This window comes from Cebidichthys violaceus, unplaced genomic scaffold (assembly GCF_023349555.1).
Source record: "Cebidichthys violaceus isolate CVI_PGR_0920_01 unplaced genomic scaffold, fCebVio1.0.p SCAF_3, whole genome shotgun sequence".
Lineage (NCBI taxonomy): Eukaryota > Metazoa > Chordata > Actinopteri > Perciformes > Stichaeidae > Cebidichthys > Cebidichthys violaceus.
Genome location: NW_027176483.1, coordinates 5,651,150 through 5,668,649, shown reverse-complemented (window position 1 = coordinate 5,668,649; position 17,500 = coordinate 5,651,150). Strand labels below are relative to the sequence as shown.

The 17,500-nt window shown below is 41.5% G+C and overlaps 1 protein-coding gene across 1 annotated transcript in view; it reads right to left on the bottom strand.

Moving 5' to 3' along the window:
- Positions 1-17,500, bottom strand: part of nell2a (neural EGFL like 2a) — a 73,887-nt gene that overhangs the window by 23,578 nt on the left and 32,809 nt on the right. Inside the window, exons 13-14 of the mRNA XM_068723293.1 lie at positions 10,342-10,467; positions 627-749 (exon numbers count right to left, since the gene is read on the bottom strand). Coding sequence (XP_068579394.1) covers positions 627-749; positions 10,342-10,467 — 249 coding nt within the window. The remainder of the gene's footprint in view (positions 1-626; positions 750-10,341; positions 10,468-17,500) is intronic.

Below are 17,500 nucleotides of genomic sequence, written 5' to 3'. Positions count from 1 at the left end.
GACTTGTGAATATGCCTGAAAAACTGCTCACTAGAAATATCTTTAATCGGGACTTTTTTACAGGGCATCCCTGAATTATTTTGTAAGATTGATTTATTTTGTATTTTTCACAACAGATTACGGTGTAATATTAATGATGTTCAAATTGTTTCTCGTGTAGAAGAGAAGGTGGTCACAAAACCTCAATTATGGATTTTCCGTCAGAGAACAACTACAGTGTAGAGCCTTGTGTGAAGCAGAATTTAACTAAAAGTCAGAGATATCTGTGTGCACAGTTACGTTCTGGTACATTACCATTAGCTATAGAAACAGGCGTGTTTAATGGCCTCCCTGAAGAGAGAAGACTGTTTATTATTTGATATACGTGACATTGAAGATGAGTTCCATTTTCATGTTTTATTGCTCATTATATAATAATTTAATGACGCCACGTCTGAGCAAAATGTCCTTCATTTCTGATAAATTCTTCTGGATGGATGATTCTTAATAACTTGAGTTGTGCTTTCGGAAGAGACCCTTTTTGTGGCAGATTTTATTTGGAGTGCAAAGACTGTCTGACATATGTTTCCCCACTGCAATGATATTTTTGGTGCCTTCCAATGTTAAACTAACATGGTGCTGCTTACCTTTGCAGACCGTCCCGTTGCCTGTGTAGCCCGGCTTACAGGAGCAGCTGTGGCCTCCAACCATGTTAAAGCACAGGGCGTTCTCATCGCAGTTGTGGAGACCGCTGAGGCACTCGTCATGCTCTGAAGACAAAAAACAACACAACAGGCGTCACCGCAAACAAGCTTGTTATATATACAGTCTGATAATAGCATGTGGAAAAATTCAGCAGTGAAACTTCTTTCCACACTAGTTTCATCCATGGTTCAAAAACTGTTATTATACTCCTATCTTCACATGCCCACTATCAAGAAAGTAACACTTGATTAAAAAATACTGAATGTTGTCCTTGTAAATATGAGGGATGATCGATCTGGCTGGTAATTTGTTTTGCTTTCCATTAAGAGAAAGCAATTTGAGACTCAGTCTTGGATTAAATGACTTGATAGTTAGACAGCTCTGAGTCTGGTGATAACACATCAGTGACAAACAGCCGACAGGAGGACGAGCCATTTCTCTATCTCCCACCGTGATCCGTCATGAAACATTGTTTCAGATGTTTTGCTGTAATTTGTTGTTCATTTTTTGGCACAACATGCAGTATGGATTGGTCTCAATGATGAATCTGAGTTAACGACTGACAATACGCTCCTGCATTTGCACATAGACGTATACAGTAATGAGGCATTGTATTTTGCATTCATGAGCCGCTGGTCTTTAGTTTGAGTGTTGTACAATGGCACAATTGGCTATTAAGTACCAAGAGAAATGTTTTCTGTGAGTTTCACACAAGCATTAACGAACTGTCCCCTTAGGACCGCGACTCCCAAGCTCTCATCGCTGGTGCTGCTGTGGAGTTAGTGATATGGTTTGTTATGAATATCGCACTGACAAGCTTGACTAATGGCTACAGCCCATGACTACATACTGCATCCAACTGGAGAACAAATATCTTCCCCTCTAACTGGAGAGGAGACAAAATGTAATGAAGGCCTAGAGAATAATCGACTACTATAAAAATCAAACAATACAAATAGTCTTTTGATAACATAAAGTCAATGTGGAGAAAAAGCAGAAAGCAAGTTCAAACAGGTGTAGTGTGTGAATAATAGGAGGAAAAGTGTATTGTCTTCATATTTATAGGAAAATCAATACTTGATGACAGAGAAACATGTACTAGGGTTACAAAATAAATTAAAGCTGCGAGCAGCGATGAACGGGCCCTCGCATCCTCCCGCACGTCGGGGGTGACCACGAGTCAAATTTTTTTCCCCGCATGGACTGCCTGACACTGGAAATTATGCTTTGCAAATAGTCCGCCGTGTCCTGTATTCACTGTGTGGCGATACAGAACACTCGCAAAACATGCATTATGTTGCTCTATATCAAGTGTAAACCACATCTTGTAAAAGTCATGTAAATCGGATGCCGTTGAAAAAGTGAAAATTAGCTCGTAGACATCCTCAGGCCATGAGTGTTATCAAGCAAGGGAAGTTTAGGACCATTTGGAACAAGTTACATCAGCTTTTTTGATGGGGAATCACGTAAAGTAGCCGCCCGCTACAGCTAGGCCATTCAACCAAACGTAAAGTTTTTAATAATTTTGAATCACAAAGGTTCTCAGATTGTAGGCTACTGACCAAATTTGAAGAGGATCAGACAAATTCCTTAGGAGGAGTTCGTTAAAGTATAGTGACTACAAATGGACAATGTGTGACACAAAAATCAAAATTGCTGACTTCCGGGATGGTTTAGAGCATGGTCCCAAGAGACTTTACTTGAATGAAGGTGATGCAAGTTTCAACCACACTGGCCAAACTTCTGATTTACTTGACGGCCATGTAGGGATTGTTTTCCTGGAGTCTTCTTCAAACCTTGGTTCCTCTTGGACCCTGGGTCTATTTATAGGCCTCTGCTCGAAAATTGCACAGCCATATTAAAATGAGCATATTTTTACAACTGCAAGAGCTATTTTAATAGTTTTGGTATTAAAATAAAGGGAACACTTGTGATATTTGTTCAGATGTGTAATTATCAGTATATATGTTACTGGTTAAGACTAAATTAGGATGGCACACAGCACAAATTGAAAATAAAAATCTTTGCCTAAAAATCTTTTTTTAGGAATGATGTAACTGCAAGCTTTAAACCTCTCCCAGATCATAGCACAATATGTTAAGAGTCTCTCTGCACATTTTTACTTAAAGTGAAGCATTCAAAAGATAGAGAGGTTTTAGTACAGGGAGGTCACAAGTGATACAGTCACCATCGAGGGAGCTACGTGACGTGCGGTCACCAACGGTCCAAATTCTAAGGGGCATTAGAGAGCCATTTATTTACACACAAATATGCAACCTATGTCAGATGGCTATATTCACCAGGCCTTACAAGTGTGCACAATTTGGTGAGTTTTTGAGTATGACAAGTCTCCCAAATATGCGCCCGATGTACTATGTGTATTTGAATTTCAATAGGGCCTTCGCGGCCCGACGTTGTCAGTTGCTCAGGCCCTAATTACAAATTGGTGTCAAAAATATGTTAAAATATCTTGATGGAACCATAAGGTCAGATACTATCTACTGTAAACCCGCACAGGTGAATGAAAGGATTATAATACCCGGTGTGGGATTATAAAGCCATACAGTGTACACTGCATTTTCATGTTTCTCCACAGAGTAATGTGTGTTTCTAACACAAATGGAACTAAAACTGTTTAGCGCCTTTGTTACCATCATATTCTCATGCAGGGCGGATAATGCAACCCAAATAAAGGAAAGTAGAGCATTAATAAGGCTACAGGTTGCTAATGGTGGACATTTTTAAGTGGTCTTCTTGTCATTATACATCCCAAATCTTGTGTTACATTTATAAGACAGACATTTAATGGATGATAAGGACTGTCACACTTAATTGCCATCTTTTACAGAACTGAACAAAATGTTTTAATAGGCCTCTTAAAAAATGGAATGAGGTAACCTTATTGAAGCTGCAAGGGAGAAGTTTTCTTGTTTTTTTTTATGATCAGATCAGACCGTGGTGTTTCTTCTTCAAACATTATTGTCAAGAAGCCGCGAGCTCTGAAAAAAAAACATCATCTGCTGGATCCGAATGTTTTACTGATTTGAAATAACATTATGTTCGGTTGTCAAAGAGGTGCATGATGTCAGTAGTTTATAGCTTGTATCACACCAGACAACACACTTGACTCTTTTTGAATAATTCCCCATTTTTCTGTTACAGACTCTATTGCTGTTTCAAACCTTTCGCACCACGGATGAATGTTTACCCTCCTTAAACTGGAGTCCATCATAGTGCACTGACTTACTGAACCATCCTGGCCTTATTGTGGGGCCTCCATATTTGTTAACGTGGTGAGATGTCTCCTATGTTTTTATTTCTAATCCCTAATGCAAGCGAGATACTCTCACTGCAAAAGCGATGGAAATTCTCATCTGGTGCCGGCTCAAGATGTAAACTAAACAGTTAAAGAATTGTAAATCATTTAAGCCGTCTCTCCTGCTGTATGAACAAGCACTTTAAGGCCCGCCCTTCGTCTGCCCCTGAACACAAAGGCAGATCTTTATCCCTCTGAGACACACAAAAGAAAAATACTCGTCTATCGTTTTTGGAGATTCACATAAATAATGCTTTCTGATAAATACTTGCTTACCGAGCACTACATTAGCTAAAGTGCAGAAAACTTTGTGCACTTGTTTTAACCTTCTGAAATCTTCTTTTTCCTTTTTAATAGTTCCGTATCCCAAAAGGGTGCAAAACAAAAAACGATCATGAAAAGTCTTTTTGCAAGAGCGATCTCGTATTTGGAAAACATTTAGTGATTTAGCCAGACTTTTTTTTTTCATTTCGTATTACCATGTGTTTACAGTGCAGAGAGAACTTTCAAAGGCTGCCGAAAGGACACGCAGTCAAGTGAATCTCTTACAAAAGGTTAACACTCATGGAAAAAAAACACATACAGAAAGACTTCACTGCTAATCCGGGGGCAACAGTTTGCCCTCTTTCTCGTTATTTTAGGGAATTTCTGGGCCACACTGCGCCTGACAGGGAATAGAAATGCCTTCTATTCTCTCAGCCGTTTCCTCTTGCACATTTTGTTCAGGCATGAAGCAGATCTCAGGAGCCTTCCTCAACCACAGAGATACAATACTTTGTGTATGCAGTACCTACATATTGTTAATTCCCCACAACTCGGGGCTTTTTAAATGCATGCCATTGTGAAAGACAGTGAGGGTTCGAGGACTGAGAGATGGCACCTGAAGGGTGAGAGGATCAGAAAAGTGAATGCTTGTTGCAGGAGACCTGAGCCGCATCATCTATTTCCCTGCCGTCATCCAATCCATTATATCTCCTGAACAGACCGTGGGCTCATCCAAATTGAAAGTGACATTGTGATGAGCTCCTCCATCGAGGGTGTGATGTATGTGTGTGAGATGGATTGAAGGGCACTTAGGAGGGCCCGCTGCTCTGCTCTTGTTGCTGCATCTCACACACGCACACACACTCACCTGCTGTTGGGCAGAATTAAAATCTGCTCATGGGCATATCAAAACAGTAATAGGGGCACAGGGGACAGGAAAGAGAATATGGTGGCTTCTTTTCACAAGGTCACATCTGCCAGAGCAGGGAACAGCCAGCCGTCAGTCTGAACAGACAGGGCAGCAGAGCCGCCAGGTGTTTTTTGTGCATGTGTGTGTGTGTGTGTGTGTGTGTGTGTGTTAGTGTGAGGCAGGTATTTCCTTGCTGACTGCTGCTGCTCGGGCTGCTGACAGACAAACAATCAATTATGAACAACCTGTCACCAGGGATGTCTCTCTGGAGCTGGCCGTTTCCCCCCCTGCTTGACTCCCTCCACCTTCTGCCAAAACAACAGCAGCCTCAGCGAGGTCTGACCTCAGGCTGCTTTCCCGAAAACATTGTGGCCTCGACTTCAACTTCTCAATTACGAGCCAGTAAGGACGAGGATCGTATGATACGTTTGTCAGGGAAAACTTGTCTGCAAGGGTGACAAAGAGGATGGGAACAAAATACAAAAGCACGAAACAAGCTGCGATTGTTTATTGTTTATTAACCAAACCCCCATTAGCTGAGGCCTTGGCTGCCGCTAATCTTCCTGGAGTCCAACTGCCCATGCTTAAATCAAAGCCGAATATTTGGATGTGACGGAAAATAGAGCAAAAACTCTGTTTTTCCAACCCCCCCTCCCCCTCCCCCATGCCATATCCTTTGAGTAGTCAGGCTGAAAGTCTTCTTTTCTGATCTCTCTTGTTGTCAAACCCCCCTGCTCCACCTTTGGCCCCTGTCCATCCTTTCATCCATTCCATTCCTCTGCCTCAGGGGCCCAGGTCTGGTTATCACAGGATTAGAGCAAGGACACACACCCTGCATGCACACAAGCGCACGCATGCACATGTACACCTAGCATATACGCACACCTCAGGACAGCCTTCTTTAATAACATTCAAAGGGTGAGCACAACCAATCCGCTACCTTTCATGGATTAGCTGCTAATCTCACAGAGCGAGGAGCACCTCAGGCACTTTGGGGAAAAGACGAAGAGTAGGAAGAGGGGAAGAAAAGAGGAGGAATCTTGACCTTCAAGATCAAGGATAAAGTGCTAGTCAAAGAAGGGGGCAAAAGAAAGTTGGGGATGTTTCTTTTGCTAACGGCTCCGCTATAGCCTGCCCCGCGTCCGGACATATATTTCATTTAGACGAGTACATGACGTCCACGTGTTCCAGTCAGACCACCAGCTGGGATCTGAACCTGCCCCCCCCCCCCCCTCTCGCTGCAGGTGGTCTTGATGTAACATACAGACTTCTGTCTGAGCTCGCTGACCCCCTGACAAGCTGAGGAGGAATATAGGGCTCCATGCAGTTTTGTCCGGCCTTAAATCTGCGGATCAGTCCTTTAATCCACCATTCTGCACATAAACACTGAGCCATGAAATGAACTACAGTCAACTTAATCCTCTTTACAAGGCAGGCTGGTTCTCATATGACACTGTACTGCACGCGGAAATATGGATATCAATACTGGGACATTGTTTCTGCTGAATTTGCGACTCGTTAATTGGTGAAAGCCATTGAGGATGATAAAGATGCTCGTACATCATGCGAATGTACAATGTCAATAGGTACTGAAGGGGGCGGTTTAATGTTTCCTTCCACGGCTGTAATATTTCTTCTGGGCAACTTGGAGGAATCAGCACTCCCTTTGGTACCTTTTCAAACAGAGGCAGATGTTCAATTGCTATTAATAAACAGTAGATTCCTGCAGCTACTAGCTTAGCACCTACCCTTTTATTATTGTCAATTACTGCCACTAGGGCAAGAGAGGTGACACTAAACTGGCATATCAACACGTATAAGAACAAGCACCCTGGTGTGTGTTCCAGCTTTATTCATTTTTCCATAATTTCTTCAAGGCTAAGAGGTGAGATGTGCCTGTAGTATCAAGCTCTGTGTGATGGTGGACGTGTGGGAGCTGATAGGAGAACATCTCTGTCGGGAGAATGCGATGGCAATTTGACTGAAGCGGGGAAAAAGTCATTACATCAAGCCCCTGAATAAGCTTTGGTTTAATCACACAAATTGACTTTTATAAGGAGACGCATAGCTGTGTATTCCACTACAGCGACTTGAAGGCATTTTAATAGGAAACTACATAAAATCTAGTGACACAGTTTAATCCATTCGGTTTGAGGGTATTAATCTTCATTGTGAATCGCAGGAATGAGCACACAGTGGAAGAAAGACAAATGAGTAAAACAATAAAACTCGCCCGGAGCTCAGAAGATTAGAGAAAACACGGTGAGTGAAATCACATAAGGTACAGTGGCTGCTAAAGACAATATGGAAAAGACTGACTCAGCAAGGAGGTCTCTTTCTCTAAATAAATCACAAGAGCACATGAAAGGAGATGGAATAGCTATTCCTCGAGCTCACTGCTCACTTGTTTATGCATTTCAAAAGCCTGCTCACAAAAAGAGACAAAGTCTCAAATCCTTAACTATGCTGTATTATTTCCTGATTTCTATTGACAGGGGAAGAGAGAAGCTCTACAGGGGTCCCAGATGTAGCAGGAAATGGGAGTTTTCACCGGCTGTTCGTTGTGTCACTGAGTCTTGAGGCTTTAATTCAAACTCCAATGGCACGGCAGGAAGGCTGCGGGCCTGAATCCTCCGGCGCACAGCGCAGGCGGCGGCCAGCCCCTTCACTCTGCTGCCTCTGAATTAGTTTGCATTGGTGCAAATTGCTTTTTTAATTACTGACACTGAGGAAATGTCTCGCACGGTCCCTCCTCTTCGGAGATGATGCACACAGGGAGCTACTTAGCAACGTGTTCCACAAGCAAACAATTGGTAAGGAACGAGGCGAATGCATGGAAGGATATTGGGTTATTCGAGATGAAGGACAGAGACATTACATTATGGAAGGATTACTGACTCCGATTCTTTATGTAACTTACTCTACGTGTGGCCCTGCAGTTGGCATTATCACAAAGCCATAACTTTAAATAGACGCTGTACTACAGGTGACTTTACAATAGTCCTTACAAAGTCATTCTGTGTTTCCTGTCTGACTCTATACTTCCTATTTCATACGCTGAAAATTCCAAAAACTCTAAGACTTTCTATATAATATTTATCTGATGAAGAGAGAAGTGGGTTTTCTAAGTTCTTTCACAGTAAGTTTTTGATTTAAAGCACCTGTCGAGGACTTTCTGGTATGCATAAACTTTGTAGAGTTTTATTCCCTGAAGCTTAAAATTCCCTTGTGCTAGATTCAGAACCTGAAATGGAATTTTCTGGTTTGTTTTAAGACTCTTTTGTTTTTACGTTGTTTTTAACTGTTTGCTGTTTTGTCTGTTTTTGTGTGTTTTTTATTTACGATGCTGCCTTGACCAGGACACCCTTGTAAAAGAGATTCAAAATCTCAATGGGACTATCCTGGATAAATTAAAGTTGAATACAATTAATAAATATAATATTCAAGGTTCCAACCTGAGTGAACTTTGTTGCAACTCTGTTGCTTTTGTTTTCTGGCATCTTTCCCCTATTGCTGTTTATTAAAAGCATAACATATCCCAAATAACAATCGGTTACGAAACAATATGCTGTCATTTGTTTTGTGAAGTAGCCTAGCTCCATTTGGGTGACGGATGTAGACTGATTTTTTATATCAAAACAATAAGCATGTGGTTTGTTTAGCTAATTGGCCTGATCAGTCAGGAATATGTACATGGGTATTTTCTCTAATACATATATGCATTTGTCTTTCTACCTTAACCTGATGACAAACTGGAAGAAGCTATTATGAACAAGCAGGGCTACTTCCACAACCACCCACAACACAGACAGAGAACAAAGGCCGCGAATCATCCAAGCAATCATTTTAGATTGATTTGGTTTGCTTTTGAAAAAGACTTTGGTTTCAACTTTGATCAGGAACAAATGGGTCTGCCGCCTCCACTCAGCCTCTCTGTTTCTCAGGTTCTCAGTGGCTTTCTCTCTGCTTATCATACGCACACAGTGCATTCACACACCAGACGAAGGCTGTGCACTCACACACGCACACACACAATCACGGCAGCAAGTCCACACACATTTTTACATTTCCAAAGAGGCCTGAAGTTAATCTATTTTTTATTATCTTCAAGTTTTCAAAGCATAAAGCTTTTGAAAAGCTCAGAGATGCAAATATAGCATATGACATACAACTAGCTTATGTCACAATATAGTAGAGTTTGGAGATTCATATTAATACTTTTTTAGAAAATAAATATGCAAAATTGCAGAGTTTGACAAATCAACATTTTTGACAAATTTAGGGAGATAGATGCGCTTCGTAATCTACACAAAGTAACCCAAAATTGCTTCGACACTTTCTCTCACTGCTCAATCTTTTCTCTATTGCTAGCTTATGCTGAATCATAAAGTAGTGGCTGTTATTGATTTGCGTGTGTGTGTTGTATTTTAATGTGGTGCTGGTAATCAGAGCAAATCCAATAGGAGCAAATCAAACTGAGACATTCATCCCTACGCATATCTAATGAACAGACCGTGCATAATTACAGGGTGGCAGATTCACAAGTGTGTCTAAGAAGGCGCCGTCTGGGATATGACGAACAGAAAAAGGGAGAGGCGGTGTAACACATGGCTAGGGTTTACAGTGTGTTCTACAGGTGTTGTATGACAACTATGTCTCTCTGCCGTTGCATGATTTTCTATTACACGGCTTCCTTATTCTGTCTCACACTGCACTCTGACACTGATAGCTCCCTATGTTTATATCTGGATGTCTGGCTGCCTCTTCCGCTCTCTGTCTCTAGAAGTCTGTGCGTCTCTTTGCTGCAGAATTTATCATAATGAAATCAAATATCATCCTCTAGTGTATAACTAAAGGTGCTAATTAAATCATTTCTATCTGGCAGTAACCTTCCGTAGGTCTATAAATGCTTTAAAAGCCAATGCAGTAGAAACCTGCAGTGAAGACATATCTTCCTATTGAATCTCTTTATACTTGCGTGTCTCTCCTCGTCTCCACACCCATACAACAACACGATATCGTCCTTATTTGTACATACTTTGAGTCCGCCAGCAACTCTCTGCACAAAATGGTTGCTGTGGAAGCTGAAGCTCACAAAGCCGGAAGAGAAAACCTTCTCCTTCTCCACTTGATTCCAGCCTGTCAAAAGGTCAGCAGAGGAACTCACCTGTGCAGGAATAGTCATCGATCCTGATGTAGCCCGTATGGCAGATGCACATGAAGGAGCCAGGGGTGTTAACGCACATGGTGTTCTCCCTGCAGTAGTGCTTCCCCTCAGCGCACTCGTCAATATCTGAAGAGAAAAAAGAGAGGAGAGGAAGGGGAGAACAAAGCTGGTTTAGATGTGGTTTGCTTTTACAACAGTGCAACTTACTTGTGGTGCAGATAAAACCGTACTATTAATCAGTATTCTGCATTGATACCTCAAGCCTCAAACCCCAACTTCAGAGCCTAATGATCGATTTTGTTTTTCAAACCTCTTTAGCTGAGTGACGTTCAACAGCTTCATCAGCTTTCCCTCTGGAAACGAGCTGTTAAAGGCCTCATTATAAAGGTAATAGTTTTATGTTGTATTAGTGACGTTGTCCGAAACATTTTTATCCATGGTGGAAGGAATGTTTTCTAAACTATGGCGCAAAATCTTACATACATCCCATGTACATCCCATGATATACAGTATAATGCTTCCTGGTAACTTGGAGAGAGGAGTGGGAGTCCAGAATTGGTGTGGAATAAAAGTTAGGACTCATTTAAGGTGAAGACCTGAATACATGTGGAAGACACACATTGTTAAATAATAGTTTTCACTTTATCTGACAGTATTGAAATGTTTGAAAGGGACAGACAAAGACGAGGAAAAGGAGAAGCTGAAGTTAATTGTATGTACAGTAAAGAGTTGTAATTTGTTTAGGATATTCTGATGTGACGAACATTAAGCTTATTTATCATATTTGTCGATGCTCATGTTTGTTGTTGTTGCACCAGCTCGCCTTCTGATTACAGAAATAAATTAGCTGGCCGAGCTTATTGTCTTGCCGGGTTCTACAAAGTTGGTGTTGATGTTTGGGAGCTTCCTGAATTCATCAAAGACGAGGGAGCGAACCATAATTGACTTTGGCATTCATTAATTTATAATTAGAGATAAGACGACATTAACATGTAGTTACTGCAGATTTCTTGGTTAAAAAAATGATCCGACTTTGTCAGACTGATTTTCGCAACAAGCCCTCTATCAGCAACATCAATTGTCTGTGCCTTCCAAAATCCTTCCAAACCACTGTTGATGAATAAATCTGTTTTACGATTGTGTGATATGATGACATGATAACAATGCTATGGTTAAAGTTTGGTTAGTTCAGGGAAAGCTCATGGTTTGAGTTAATATAACTACTTAGTCAAGGTTAGGGAGCTTTACGCCATGGTTACAATAATAAAGACGTGGTTTAGGTTAGGGCATGATTGGGTTCATGCTTTTAAAAAAAAGAAAAGGGTTTGTTGACTGTTGGTTTCCTGTGTTAAAGTCTGATGTTTTACATCATCAACTGACTTCCTCCTTACCTTAATAATTACTACGGCCAATAGACGGCTTTGTCACCACAAACATATTTCTTTGGAGGGCACTTGCTAAAACAACGCTATCTTGGGTGGACATTTTTCATTGATTTTCAATACGCAGACTATCTTTACAGCACCGTTATAGTGACATCCCCCGCATTATACTGTGGCCTGGTTCGGGTGTCTCTCACAGCTTGCATGGGAACCACCTTGTGCAGCGTGTCCTAGTTGGTTCTCGCGAAAGAAGGTTCCTTAAAGCTTCTATGCAGCCAGTGGGAAAGGGCTATTTGTCTTCATCAGAGGGAGACAGAGGTCGAAAAGCAGAGGGTCCATGAGAGGCGGGCGCTGAAGCACTAAAGGTTGCACCACTCGATTTTCAATCTATTCGAAGTAAAGCACTCCACACAGCGGCTTGACTGCCTTACTCCAGACTTCTTCTGGTCATTCAGTTCATCAATGTGCTTGAGCATACTAGGAGTTGTATACGCTGTAAATAGAGACTGTAGAGTAAGAATCATGCCACTAAAGCAGTTCATCTAAAAGACACGCTGCACACTGCGCACAGGTGTTTTCATTTAGTTTGGCTGATTAAACCTCTGCTCAGTTGGGCAACGGTTTGCTGGGACTTACATGGGGTCACCAAACAATCAAAGCACAGTCAATACATTACCACACGGTTCTGACAAAGAGGTCCAATCAGACAAAATACGTGAAAACACCCGTGCAAGTACACCATGGGTGTCCAAGCCCTTGTGCTCTTAACTATGCAGTGTGTGTAATGTGTTTCTGATGTGCCTATATACAGTATATTTGTTACATTAAACCACCTACAGTTTTTCATTTATCTTGCCTGATTGGACATCTTCTCAGGACTCCCTCACTCTCGTGGTGCACGTGGTAAAGTCAGACAATCTGCATCGTTATGACCTTTGTGGTCAAGTGGTTAGAGGACCCGCTCTGCATTCATTAGATTATTGGTGCCGTTCCAGCTTGGAATGGGCATTTTTTTTCCCCTCGATTTCCCAGATAATTAGTAGGCTACACTGAGTTTGGTGCCATCCAATAAATCACAGCATAGCTCCGTCCAATTTCAACCTGACCACAGGTCTAATCAGCTAGAATATCTGAATAGAGTCCCAATGGACAATGACTGATTCATGTGAAAAAATAGTTACCGCAGCGCTCACCCAACCCTGCAGCTCTATTCAGCTTTCAGCCACTTTAAGCTTACTGCTGTGGTTATTTTGCCAGTGCATTCTGTGGTAGACTGTAAGGTTGGGTCTCACCACTCCCCGTTTATAAAATATTATGTGGCTGTTTCCAGATAAAACAGTGTGTACCTTATCTGCCTAACATCAAACAAAGGAAAGAGGAAGGAAATAAGTGACTAATGAAGAAAGTTGAGTAGAGTAAGGGAAACACTGCAGCCTTCTGGAATTGGTGAACCAAACAAGACCTAAAACGCAAACAAATATGCATCAAGTGGCCAGAAAGTCAAGAGTCATTTCTGTAAGATGACTTCAGCTGCTTCTCTGTTGCTGTTTTTCATGAATGTAGATGGATAGCTACTTAGCTATGTAAGAAAATAACGTCCCCATTCTTTATCCTTAAGCTTTGATTAGTCAGTCATTTTTCTAAATATGGGAAACACCACCAGAACGATCTGAATCGCTGAACAAATCTGTGGGTGGCAATTCAGAGGTCTGGAACAGGCTAATGCTAATGTTGCTCTGTCTCTGCTATATTGGGCAATTGTTTGCTAACGTGTTAGCTTAACAACTTGCCAAGCCAATGCACGATCAGGGCTGTGCTTCTGTGAGATTGTTTTTGAAGGCTTTCGGCATCCTAGTAATTAAAAATCAGTTAGTGTAGCTTTAAGAATATAATTTATTAGATTGTATTTCCTTCTCACTCTCATGATTCCATATTTGGATCCATATTAGCTGTTGCCTTAGCAACAGCTATTCCTGGGTTCTAAACTGCATGCCAAACCATTAGACAGAAGATGCACTGCCAGGGTAAACAGAATAATCTTGATAATGTGATGCAACCAAATGCAAGTCGATGTAAATCCAAGTTGATCTGAACAAACCCGGCTGTGTAATGTGCTCCAAGGCCTTGTTCCTGTTGATAGCACAGGTCAGACGTGGGCACTTTTTGAAAGACGAGGTCCATAGTCCTTGACAATTGACCAATTTATTATTCATTCACTGTATTCAGTGTCTGTAGCGCGCAAGAGGACATTCACCCCTGAATATGTTCTGTGCCAGGTGCTTTTGCGAAGAGCACTTGAAATTGAATTTCAATAGATTTGCATTGGCATTCACTCGGCTTGCATGTCCTTGGATAGAGAACCGCCCAACAACACACAAGCTAAGAGCGCTGCACCTACCTACAACTGCATTCACATTCCCTTGGTCTTCTTCCTTTCACAGTTTCATCAATACTTGCTGCCTCCTGCTATTCAACAGCTTCACGGATAAATGAAGCGGACAGACAATCACCATGAAAATACACGTGTCCTTCACTAAATGAATGGAGGCTAAAAAGGAATGTAGAGAAGGTTGGGAGAAAATGGGAAGTAGAGGGAAAGGGCAGACAGCAGGGCAGGTGAGGAGAAAAACTGAATAAGAGACAAAGACAGAGTCATGACAAGCCTCACTGTAGAGCTAGACTGGGAGCTGAGACAGCCGGGGAGAGGTCGAATGACTGAGATAGTGAAGTAGAGAGAGATACAGAGGGAGGACAGAAGGAGGTGGAGAGAAAAGGGCAGCCAAAGTAGTGGATTAAACAGAAAAAAAGATGTGGAATGAGAAAGAGCCAGTGTGAAGTAAAAGTGGAAGATAGTGAACCATTGAGATTTAGATGGCAGAGGAACAGAAGAGAGAAAGCTGTGAAAGGTATTAACCGTGGCTGAAGAGACAGACAGCAAGAGAACAATTCAGTCCGTCCGCAATCGTAATGGTAACCTTGAGCGGAGGTCTAAGTTGACAGCTCTCCCGCTTTGTGATTGGCCGTCCATGCTGCGGCTTTGATTTAGAGCCTATTAACTGTAAGACACCATCCATCCCGCCTCCAGTGACAGCAGTTACATTTGCTAAAACAATATGTTAGGAGGTGAGATGATGAGGGGCTAGCGCATGGGGGAGAGCGGCCATCTCCGTCTCCATTAACGCACTCCATTTTCTTGATTGGGCTGTCACATGGACACACGTGATGCGCCAAGCAAAGAAGGCGGGCCAAGAGTCAGCAGCGGCTTTTATCACTGAATGGAGTGCTTGGGGTCAATCTTTTGCCACGCCACGATAGATGGATGGAAAACGGCTGTCTCAACGACTTAATCAATCACAGTCATACCTGAGGAGGTTGGTAACTTTGTATTACTAGGACAAAAATACGTCCTTGTCATGCATAAAGAGGGAGATCTTTTAGTTTGTGCTGTCAGACAAAAACCACAGCAAGCTACAGCTACTTTAGTATTTAACTCACCAGTTTAGATCCAGAAGTAATAAAGAACCTCATACTTAATCACACCAGCGTTTTTAATAACCCACATCACAAAAAAAGTCAGCACTAGAACAATACCTTACTCAATAGGTAGATAGTAGGACTCCGGTGCAGTTCACTCCATTTATCAAGAAAGGGATCATACATTTTCAAAAAGTAATATTGTTGTTTATGGGCTATGATAATTACATTTTCAATCTCTTTAGTCTACACAGGTTCCAGCATATCCTGCTTTATTTAAGAGTTACCTCATTCTAAGGCTGAAAGATTGGATGAAAATGTTAAATGTCTTGTATCTGACCCCACGCTGCGTATCACTGATGAAACTGATGGGTTTGGTCTGGCGTGGTCAAAAGTGTGTACTGTTATCCCTGTAACCACATCAAACAGTGATGTCACTGCATCACTGTAGCAAAGCACTGGAGGTCAGCATAAAAGAAAAGACGTTCTGCTGCTGTAAAGTAGTCCTTAAATGCAAACCAAACGGGCGAACATAATGATAATAATGACAAGGAAACATATAATATACTGCTGCACTGAGAAAAAAAAGACCATTATGGGACCTGTAGCTTTTTAATTACCAACAAATGAATCATTGTTTAACTATGCTCAAATCCCAAAGGGGGCACAATTCTAATAGCAAGTGATCTGCACTCCGTTATGTTAGAATATGAATAGTAAACTTCATAAACACGTTTAACTATTTCAGAAGACCGTTAAAACAAATCCTCAATTAGAGATTGCATTGAGTCACAGAAGCTAGTGGGACAAACGCTAGCCTGGTCATGACGCCCTCTAGTGCTGTTGGACTTAATGTGGAACAAAACTGCCTGTTTATGAAAAACTAGCAAATAAATGTATTCATCCATCATTTTATATTACAATGAATAGATGCCAAGTGTTGTTCTATCGTTGGAGGTCATAACGTTTCATTTACATTTTTAATATTCCCACTGTTGCTCAATCAAGTCATCCCGCAACTATGGAAAAGGGAATATCAGCTTATTGCTCTCCGCTTGCACAACATATAGTTCCTAAAAGGGAGCGTCCTCACTATCTGTGTTTCATACTGCAGTACACCAAGGTCTGGGAGTAGGGAGATAACACTGGCATTGCCTCTGGACGTCCCACAAAGACACCCAAATCTGTGCCGTTCCACCAGTGGTCTCTCTCGTTCTCTTTATCTCTCTTTCATTCTGTCTTTTTCCTCATCTATCCATCCCTCCCCTTACTCGAGCAGATGGTTTTCAGTAAACGGGAGAGGGGCAAGGGTTGCCAAAACATTGTCTGATATTCTTCAGCAGCCGGTTCCCTCATGGCCAGATTTATAGCAGTCAGAGTAAAGAGCAAAGAGACAAAGAGTTGTCCCTGCTGGCCAAACAATGTCCCACTCAGCAAATAATCTCCACTGTTGGCCTTGGCTTCTCATGGGTGGGGAAAGGTGACAGAGAACGCTACAGGATGCCTCTTTTGATTTTAAGGGAGTGTCATTGGATCAAATATTCAGTAACAGTTGGTGGTCGGGTGGATTTTTACGTGTTGAATTTTTAAGTGATTTTCCAATCTTTGAAATATTTTTTTAGAAAAATGAAACAATATTAGTGAAAATTGATACCTGTGTTGCTTTAAGCCCTTGTTTTTAGTGTCCCAAGAATTGTATCTTGATAATATGACTGCAGGTAGCCAAAGGTGGACATTTATACAAATCTATACATACTACACATGTAGTGGCTTTAATAGCACTTCAAAGGAATAATCAAGGAGTAAGATGAGAAGATCGATGACATTCTCATGTCGGTAAAGTAAATATGAAGCTATAGAACCAGGAGGTGGTTAGTTTAGTTCAGCATGAAGGCTGAAAGCCTGGCTCTGTCTACAGGTAAAACGTATTTCTTGGCCAGGCATAGTGACTTCCTGGATGTGTCACATTGAGGCCACATTATTGAGATTTAGAGGTGCTGGTAGAGCCAGAGCCTGTCATTATCCAGCTAAGATAACTGCTGCTGGCGCTAGCTTCATATTAACGGACAGATAAAAGTGTGGTGTCGAACTCTCGGCAAGAAAGCGATGAATTTTCTTTCCCAAAATGTTGAACTGGTTCTTCAATATTCAACTGTAATCATTTGAAACAGTGATACTGCATTTGTTTCAATTCATTTGTCAAATTATTAAAAAAAAATAAATGAAAGGATGTAATTAGGGTTGCAACAAATCAATGACTCCACTGTTTAGTTTTTAAATTTGTAGATTATTCATTGAGTTAA